General features: G+C 36.1%; 1 protein-coding gene across 1 annotated transcript in view; it reads right to left on the bottom strand.

The window, feature by feature from the left end:
* Positions 1 to 1,298: 1,298 nt before the first annotated feature.
* The window catches only part of SLC9A9 (solute carrier family 9 member A9), a 514,150-nt gene continuing 504,740 nt past the window's right edge, over positions 1,299 to 10,708 (bottom strand). The window contains exons 15-16 of the mRNA XM_011364440.2: positions 3,149 to 3,254; positions 1,299 to 1,781 (exon numbers count right to left, since the gene is read on the bottom strand). Of these exons, the coding sequence (XP_011362742.1) occupies positions 1,554 to 1,781; positions 3,149 to 3,254 (334 nt within the window). The 3' untranslated portion in view covers positions 1,299 to 1,553. The remainder of the gene's footprint in view (positions 1,782 to 3,148; positions 3,255 to 10,708) is intronic.

The following is a 10,708-nucleotide window of genomic DNA, read 5'->3' as shown; positions in this document are numbered from 1 at the left end:
ACTTATCATTTTAAGTACAATGGCTTAGAAATGCCAATTAATACAGACAAAGAAAATGCCTTAAATAAAGTATCGGTGGATATAATTATATTTTATAACAAAATTTTATTAGCATTAAGTCAAATTAGAAAACTTCATGCTGCACCATTTGCCATATTTACCTGGAATGACCAGATTATACTTAGCTGAATACAAAGCAGTTTGTGCCCCTGGATTCTACTGTTTGGAAAACAAGAAAATTGATGTGCATATAGCAGTGTGCCTGACACCACCATGGTTAATGTTTAAGGCCTAACAACTGGTCAGCAAAGCATATATTACTTCCAAATTCTGGGCCTAAGGAAGATGTCATTTCCTACTTTCTTGAAGCAGACTCATAATAGCCTAGGCATCAGGAGTCTTCTTTTTTTGAGTCTAATATTGACATCTGTATTTCAAGAAAAAACTAGGATTGAGGTATCTTTATAGCTTAAAGGCACAGGTCATGTAGCTGGATTAAAAGCTATTGTGTTGGTCACTCTGTCATGGATTATGAGCCAGGTCTCATGGGGGGAGTCCTGATGCTGTCTCCTGACTCCTCGGTATAGTCCACGTCATTAGCTCTGCTTCTCTCACTCTTGCTCTTGTGCTGCTAATCAGCTGTGAGTGTCGAAATCAGAGGACAGGTCAAGGCTTCTTCACTGTCTCCTGCCATATACAGAGCAACCTGTGCTGTGAAATTTCATTACCCGGCATACAGAGGGGACCCAAGAAGTGATTCAAATGCAAGCAAGGACAGGAAGGCTCATTTTTCAGGTGAAACATGGTATAGGGAAAAGAAATCAGCTTTCCCTTGAAAGGGGTTCTACCAAGTTGGAAAGAAGAACTGTATTTAGTGCAGGGTACACTCAACTGTAACCAACCCCTTCATTCAACAGAAACAGCTTGAAAAGGATACCAATAACAACAGTGGTCCCCATGTGACATAAATTCTGGGAGGCCATCAGCAGTGGTATTGAGCATTTATCTAGGCTCTGCAAATAGTCCTGGGATCATTGAGTATAAATGGGAGTCTAGGTCCTAAAAATATAAAACTTATCACTTGCTAAATAACTGGGCTTTTCCTTCAACTTAGGAACAATATGTTTATGCTCAGAAACTTTTTCTTATTTTTAAATTCTGCCTGATGATGATAATAAAACTCAAAATCTAAGTGAAGGGCTTGAAAAGCTGCATAGAGAGAAGAAACAACCTACAGACATGGGGGCATGTGTTTCATTCCTACAGCAGCTCATCTTGTGACTCCCTCCCATTTCCACCTTTCCCACCCCTGCCAAATTCATTAATAAAAATGGCTGCCATCAAAACTTAAATTCAGCTGCATAATATAGAAGGATAATAATAAATTCTCATTTCTTTGGGCACCAGAGCTTACATATGACAAGGTTTTAATCTCTCCAATTTATGTTCTTAATGTATTTTCTACCTCTCCTCTGTACTGCCTTGTCATCTTGGCTTGTATACCTCAGTGAGCCCTGCATTACTTGTGATTACATCTGTACTGTTCATGCCCATTAATTCAGCTGGGATTGACCCAGAGTTTGCTCAAGCTTGAGTTCATAGCCTCCTAGGCCGAGGTCCCCCTCGTAAATGTTTTCCTTGTTTGGAGTCTGGGGTGAAGCTTTCTTGTCCAGTCCCAGCCTTGCCGGAGGACTGCAGGGTGAGGTGGCTTGCTCTTGGTAATTCATGGCTAGTTCATCTTGATTTACAATGCATTCCACATCATCCTCCTTTAGCTGTTCCTGGATTTTGGGGAGAGAGGGAGATAGCTGAGTCACTTCATGATGAAGGTAGGACACAGTAGCAGCTCTACAGTATAAAAAAATAGGGTGTTCATTTTCCTTTTTTAAACTGCCCTGTCTTGCCTTGGCTGAAGTTTCTGCTATAGCAGATACTGCCTTTTCTATCACCATGGGTATGGGAAGCATTTCTCTGAGTTGGCGTTGACACCATAACACAACCATAAGAGGTCTCTAGGAACTAAGATAAGAGTCAGTAGAGAGTGCTTTATAATTGAGTACTTCGCTGAGTTAAGGGCGTTAAAATAGAACTCAATAGGTTTCTTGCATTGGTATCTAATGGAGTTGAGAGGATTCAGGAGACAGCAGAATCCTGTGACCTCAGAGTATGGAATGATTCTCAATATTGGTTTTGTAACACTATAATGCTGGTTTTAGACTATCACAAAATTCTCAAAACATAGTTTCTGTTATATTTAAAAAAAAATAAAAAGTGTGTCCTCACAACGTATTTCTTGGGATGAGTGTCACAAGACTAAAAATGGTTGGAAGCAACTAGTGGATAATGGGAGAGACTAACTAGCTCTGGTCAATATTTTCCTCAAACAAAGGTTCCCTTGAAGGAAACAATTAGGATCTCAATCCTTCTTCCATTGGCTTTGGGAAGGTCATGCAAAATTACTCGTAGAATAGCCCTGGCAAGGTGACCTCGGATCAGTGGTTTCCAATGTTAGCCCGTACAGGAATCACTCAGAGGGCTTCTTAGAACACAGATGCTGGGCCCCAAACTCAGAGTGTCTGAAGTGGGACCTGATACTTTGCACTTCTAACAAGTTCCCAAGTGATGCTGAGGCTGCTGGTCCAGGAATCCGGCTTTGAGAACCACTGCCTCAGGCTGTAGTGCCATAAACATGTCAGTGATGCTTTTTTTCTGTTTATGTAAGGTGGCCGGCTGGACAACCTGGAAGGGTGTCCCAAACGCCAAGAGTTGTTCTTTTGCAATCCCTGCCACTCATATTTGCTGCTAATGATTCTAATTGCTTCTCAGAATTTTTTTTATTTCACTGCCTTGAGCTATAAAGCACAAGCTCAAAGTTTGAAATCTCTAAATACAGAAGTTTGTGATGACACATTACTTCTTTTATATTTTCTAAATTCATTTTATGGTTAAAAATATTGGTAACAATAAAAATTGCATTTTTAAAAGAAGAATGAACCCACATCACCAAAAACTGAAAAAAGAAGAGAAAAGCTTTGTGGTACAATGAATTTTAAAAATGTTTCCTTCTCAAGCCAGGAAGGAATAGCCTTGAGGTTCCGGGGCTCATAAATTTTCACCACTCCTTTCCCAGCTTGGGTCATTTACTCACTCCATAAGCTTGAGGACTGGTGAGCAGCCTGGAAATTGGACCACACCATTCAGGTAATGTTGTGGTCAGCGGAGGACCAGAGTGGGTTAAAATTGGTTTCAGATATCTGTGAGGCCTGTTAAGGAATACTTGCCAAAAGAGAGTTAGGATTTAGTTTCTCACACAGCACAAACCTTTGCATGCAGCGAAAGAGACCATTATGTTCACATTTAAATCCTCCATTCCCTCATTTAGGAGGCAATTTGCCCTGCAAAAATTGCTGTTTATAATCTTTGCTTCACATACTTTTCCAGTCCTCCCAGTAGCATTTGATCATGAAGAAATGGCTAATGGACCAGCCAACATCAGTGAGAAGTGTAAAAGGTTTCTCTTCTCTTCCCCATTCCCACCCAAGATCTCATCTACCTAGGGAATGCATTCTTACGAATTATCTTAAACAATAGCCTAAAAGATTGTGTTTTCTTAAAACTGCACACACAGCTTAAAAGACCAGTAATTTCCACAAAGAAGCAAGGGGTATTTTATAAACTGTTCAGTCATTTTACAGCTGAGTAGTGAACATAGATTGTTTTCCAAAATACTTATTTTCAATATTCAACATAGTCACTTCATACTTCATTTATGAACATATGTCTATACAAAATTACGTAAATAAGCTGGTACCAGGTTTATTCTATTGTCTAGCACCTGTCTTTCCCATCTCTTCACCCCAAAGTGCTATAACAAATTAAAAGAAAAATCTGTTCATCTAAAGCCATTATGCTTCTCTCCAATCTAGCAATAATGAAATCCCAGGGGCTGCCTCAGGTTACCTTATTATTATTATTTTTGCTCAAAGAAAAGTAGTTGAATCATCTCACCATTCCATTAGAAACAACTTTTAAGCTTTGTATTATTTCCTCTGCTGGAGAATATTTCACTTCACCAATTTCCTGAAAAGCTTTAATACATAGGGAAAGGGAAAAGATGGAAAGCAGTTAACAATGGTTGGCTTGTGAAGATCCTTAGTCACCCCCAGGCACTCAGGATGCAAGAAGATCTTGGAGATGGATCTGCTGGAGTCCATCCATAGCTGGACAATGCCACTCTGTCATTACTGTGATCTATGAGTGTGAGGGGACAGAGGGAGGATGCAGCTCATGGGGGTCGGGGATCTGGTTGCTTCATCAAATCATTTGCCACCAAAGTGGTGACAAAGCAGAGCATGCTTATGAACACAGCCTAGTTATGATGCAAGGAGAATGACTAAAAAAGATGCTTACGAGGGTCTGTAATTCAAACTGCAAATGGAAAACTTGACTGCTTTCAGATAGGTAGCTGTTGTGCTCAGTTAAGGACTAGAGAAGGTATTAAAGTTCAGAGCCTGGCATTCTCTGTCACATTTTGTATTTACAATGCTGGAAAGCCCTTGATGATCTTCCATTAATTTTTATTACAGAATGTTATTTTCTTCCTTTTATGGATGAAAGAATTGAGGCCTGCAGATAGAATAATTTAAAATAATCCAAAGGCTCCCTTTGCTATTTGAATCCACCCACATCATCCCTGGCAGAAATTAATTTTTCAGGGCAGAAAGATGCATCTGACCACTTGGTTCTCTAGAGAGAAAAGTTCACAGACCTCATGCCTGTTGGCAAACTGCAGACCCTCACAGACAGGGGCAAGTGAGGACACCTGGTCTTATTAGGGTTTATGGTGTGCATAGGTCAGCAAAAAAATGCTTTTTTTAGGGAGGTGAGAGGAGAATAAGGTAAATGTACAATTGGAGTGTAAAACAAGGAAAATCCAGCCATTGTTATATCCAGATGGAAAAGTGACAGGAAGTAAGCAACATTTTTAGAGATGTCATGTAGCAAAACAAAAAAACAAAAAACAAAAAGAGGAGATTTGCCAAGGTGCTAAGAGAGGACTGGGCAACTTTTCTAGTATACTGAAAAATCAAAATGCCAAAATAATGCTACAAAGAAACCCCCCAAAATTTAGACTTGTGTAATGGATATATATATATTTTTAATCCTGATGAAGTATCTCTTAAACTCTGTGTATAACGTTATTGGAGCTAATACCTAACAACAAAATTCGCAGCTTTCTGTGAATGTGAGGCCTGGACCAAATAGGGTACCATTTGTCCCCCTCTGGACATGCTCTGGGATTTTTGACTTAGAAGGCCTGGGCATAACTGCTAGCTCTGCCTCTTTACTGGCTGAATCGTCAGTGATCTAGTTATTTACCCCTCTGAGCCTCAATATTAACTGAAATAACATGTAGGAGTGATTTTAAACTCTTTCATGATATTTAAATGCCATTTAATTTATTTTAAAAATTTATTTTCTAAGCAATACTTTCTGAAGAAACTGGTATCTCAATCATTTTTCATATAATGGTGGGAAATGATACCGAGGGTAGAGATGAGAGAATGGCACTCTAGGTATTGGTGTGCCTGGGATTCACAGGCTAGTTAGTAGGTGCTCACCTGCATGTGCAGCCTGGGTGAGGGGAGGGCTCAACAAAGGAACAATAACTTCTGCTTGTACTTCTGTTTGGGAGAAAGCTGCCCCTCCAACCTTTGACCTAAAGCCAGACGATTTAGCACTTCCCTGTATGTCTCTGGCACCTTTCAAGCTAGTGCCCTAGCTCTGGAGCTCAGAGTGAGTGAGCCTGTCAGATTGGCTGCCAGGTCCTATTGACATGATGCTAGTATCTTTGATAGTTGCATTGTCCTCTGCATGACAAGTTGTTCTGGGCTCATATTGTACATTTTTTGTTTCAGACCTTAAACAACTCTTTATCCAAAATTCTCTGGTTTCTTTAGTGAGAAATGGTATTTTAACAGACTAACCAAGGAATCAAGAGTTACAATATATAGTGGGGTGTGATAAATGTTAACAACTGACTATCTCTTTAAAAAAAAAATTGGTAATATTTCCCAATTCCATGTTGTAAATACCTCCTTCATGACTGATTTCAATATAACAACATGAAGTCACAGAATGTGGAGATATGCACAATCTGTTCTTACTAGCTAGTGCAAACCAACTTCATCAGGCCATGGATATGTCCAATTCAAATTAAAGAATTTCTGATTCTCAAGGACATAGCGAGTGATATGATTAAATTATTCCATAATTACTCATTCTTATCCTGTTAAATATACAGTACTCTCAGAATAATAATACTGATACTACTTTTAAAATAATTACATAATACATTAAAACATTTTGCATATCCTTTCTCCATTCTCACCTCCCACTTAAAAAGTCTTATAATACAATTATATGAAGTTGTACTATACCTACACTGTCAGAACATATAGCCATTACATTCTATATTTACCCTCCCCTCTTGCCCCCTTATTTATTTTTGCCTCTACAGGTAATTATATATTTAATGCTCACCTTCAAGCCTATGCTAATATCTTCTTTGTCATTTTGCTTGTATGAAGCTTGTTCTTTAATTGATTCCTCATGAAGGGCTCATGGTAACATCCTCTAGTTCTTAAATATTGATAATAGTTTATGCCTTTTATGTTTTGAAAGAGTTTTCTGGAAATAAAATTTTTGGCTTATACTTTCTTTATTTGATTATCTTAAATATGTTATATTTTCTTTTTACATAAGGAGTTGCTCCTGAAAAGTCTAATGAAAATATAATTTCAATATATTAAAAATATCTGAGTTAATGAAAATGGAAATATACCAAATTTGTGAGATACAACAAAAGCATTTCTGAGAAGTGCTAATTGTGATAAATGCCTACCTCAAGTAACAAGAAATATTAAATAAGCAACCTAACTTTATATCTTAAGAAACTAGAAAAAGAACAAACAAAGCCCAAAGTTAGTAGAAGGCAGGAAATAAAAAAGATTAGAGCAAAAATAAATGAAATAGAGACTAAAATGACAATAGAGAAGATCAATGAAAATAAGAGCTGACTCACTGAAAAGATAAACAAAATTGGCAAGCCTTTAACTAGGCTTACCAAGAAAAAATGAGAGAACTCAAATATAATCAGAAATGAAAGAGGCTATATTACAACTGATACCACACCAATACAAAGGGTCATAAGAGACTACTGTGAAAAATCATATGCCAATGAATTATAGAATCTAGAAGAAATGGATAAATTCCTAGAAACATACAACCTACCAAGACTTAATCATGATAGAAAATCTGAAAAGACTGATCACTGGTAAGAAGATTGAATCAGTAATCAAAAACCTCGCCCCAAAACAAAAGTCCAGAACCAGGTGGCTTCATTGGTGAATTTTACCAAACATTCAAAGAATAATTAATACCAATTCTTCCCATACTCTTCCAAAAGATAGCAGAAGAGGGAACTCTTCCCAACTTATTTTATGAGGCCAGATTTACCCTGACACCGAAACCAGACAAGGGTGCCTCAAGAAAATATAATTATAGGTCAAAATCCCTGATGAATATAGATGAAAAAATCCTCAACAAAATACTAGCAAACAGAATTGAAAAATACATTAAAAGAATCATACACTATGATCAACTGGAATTTATTCCAGGAATGCAAGGATAATTGAACATTCACAAACAGGCGATGTGATACATTACATTAACAAAATGAAGGATAAAAATCATATAATCATCTCAATAGAAAAAGCATTTGACAAAATTTAACACCCATTTATGACAAAAACTCTCAACAAAGTGGGCATAGAGGTAACATAACTCAACATAATAAAGGTCATATATGACAAGCCCACAACTAACATTACATCCAATTGTGAAAAGCCGAAAGCACATACTTTAAGATCAGGAACAAGATAAGGATGTCTGCTCTCACCACTTTTATTTGAAGTAGTGTTAGAAGTCCTAGCTACTGTAATTAGGCAAGGAAAAGAAATAAAAGGCATCCAAATCAAAAAGAAAGAAGTAAAACTCTCTATTTGCAGATAACATGATATTATATATAGGAAACCCCAAAGACTCCATCAAAAATTTTTGAATTAATAAATAAATTCAGTAAAGTTGCAGGACACAAATGATTACACAAAAATCTACTTGTATTTTTATACACAACTAATAAACCATTGGGAAGAGAAATTAAGAAAACAATCTCATTTACAATTGCATCGAAAAGAATAAAATACTTAGGTTTAAATTTAGCCAATAAGGTGAAAGACCTGTATATTGAAAACTATAAGACGTTAATGAAAGAAATTGACAAAGGCAGAAATAAATGGAAAGCTATTCTGTGCTAAAGGATTGGAAAAATCAATATTGGTAAAATGTTTATACTACCCAAAGCAATTTACAGATTTAATGCAATCTCTATCAAAATTCCAATGGCATTTTTAAAGAAATAGAACAAATAATCCTAAAATTTTTATGAAACTACAGAAAACCTAGAATAGCCAGAACAATCTTGAGAAAGAAGAAACACAGCTGGAGCATCATATTGCTTGATTGCAACTATATTATAAAATTATAGTAATTAAAACAGTACGGTATTGACATAAAAACAGACACATAGATCAATGGACAAAAATAGAGAGCCCAGAAACAAACTCCTGCATATATGATCAATTAATTCATAACAAAGGAGCCAATTTTTGGGGAAAGAGCAGTCTCTTCAATAGATGGTGTGAGGAAAACTGGACAGCTACATGCAAAAAAATGAAACTTGACCACTATCTTATATCGTACACAAAGATTAACTCAAAACGGATTAAAGACTTGAATGTAAAACCTGAAACCAGAGAACAGCTCCTAGAAGAAAACATAGGCAGTAAGTTCCTTGGTGATGATTTTTTGAATCTGACATCAAAAACAAGAGCAACAAAAGCAAAAGTAAATAAGTGGGACTACATCGTACTAAAAATCTTCTATACAGCAAGGAAAACCATCAACAAAATGGAAAGGCAACCTGCTGAATGGGAGAAAATATTTGTACATCATATATCTGACAAGGGACTAATATCCAAAATATGTAAAAAAATCATACAAGTCAACACCACCACTACCAACAACAGCAAAACCAGTTTGCAACGACATGGATGGAACTAGAGAATATTACATTAAGTACAATAAGTCATGCAGACAAAGACAAATACTGTATTATTTCGCTTATATGTGAAATCTAAAAATCAACACAAATGAACAAACAAAACAGAAACAAACTCATAGATACAAAGAACAAGCTGATGGCTGCCAGAGGGAAGAGGGGTAGAGGAATAATAAAGATATAACTGCTGAATCGCTATGTTGTACACCTGAAACTAATATACTATTGTATGTCAACTATAATTAAAAATAAATTAAAAAATATGTAACAAAAAATTACCACTCAATATAAGTACTTTTATTACCACAGAAACTTTCTTTTCAGCCAGTACCGCACCACCAGCCACCACTTCAAAAGCAACCAGATGAATTACCTTTGGTCTAGGCATTTACAATAGGAAGAAGGGGAGGAAAGGCAATTCCATGGAGGGAACTGTGTGCAAAAACGTAGGCATTTGACATACTGACACATGTAAGGGACCTCCAGTACTCTGAGTATTGTGTCTCTGGCGTGGAGGGCATGTAGTCTCTGTTGAATGGAAGTTTGACAGAGGTGAGGCTAGGATCCAGGTCACCAAGGGATGAAAAGTAATAATAAATAAATAAATAAATAGATAGATAGATAGATAGATAGATAAATAAATAAATAAATAAATAAATAAATAAATAAATAAAATAATAAATAATTTTTCCTTATAAATTGTAAGGTGTTTTCTAGAGGACCAAAGGAATTTTTCTTTAAAATTCATTAATTTCACTAAAATTTTTCTAATGTTTGTTGTTCTAGGTTGATACTCTCAGGTATATGGTGTGCTCTCTCAATGTGTACTTCCAAATGTGTTAAATATGTTGTATTTCAGGAAAGTCCTTTTGAATTAATACTTGTTCTATTTCTTTACTTTGCTTTTCTTCTTTAGAGGCCCTATTTTCTGGATGTTCAATATTCTTTGCCTATCTTCAATGTTTGTAACTTTTTCTTAAATCCTTTTTATCTTTTCTTTATTTCTTTTTGATTAAATATTTTCCTTCTTTTTACCTGTTATTTCTCTTAAGGAATTACCGCCCCCCACCCCCTCCGCTTTTTTTGGTTTGTATTCCTTTTAACTTTCTATTCATTTCTGAAATTACTTTTTTCTTTATTTAAAATCATTTACAGAGTTTTTATTTTCTAACTCTGGTTTGTGTTCTTTCACATCTTATATCATTTCCTTAATGTTTTCTAAAACTTGTCCTATTATAGTATGTTACAGTTTAGATCTATTTATGGGCATGTTTTTCTGGCATGCTTTCATTGTCTAGGGATGTTATGCTACTCCTTATCTCCTTTTTTTTCTTATAATAACTCTGTATGGAATTTTACTTCTATTCTTTTTTGCTCTTTTTTTATGTGAAATTAGTTTTCCTGAATTTATGGAATAAGGCAAGGTTCACAAAAGCTTTTACAACTTCACAGGGCTCCCCCTTCTGTTGTTTTTATTTTGTGGAAAGCATGGTGGGTTGCATTCTAAGCTTTCCTGCCCTGTTTCTC

Source organism: Pteropus vampyrus, unplaced genomic scaffold, assembly GCF_000151845.1.
Source record: "Pteropus vampyrus isolate Shadow unplaced genomic scaffold, Pvam_2.0 Scaffold97, whole genome shotgun sequence".
NCBI lineage: Eukaryota > Metazoa > Chordata > Mammalia > Chiroptera > Pteropodidae > Pteropus > Pteropus vampyrus.
Note: the sequence above shows the minus strand (reverse complement) of the source record. Positions and strands in the feature narration are given on the sequence as shown.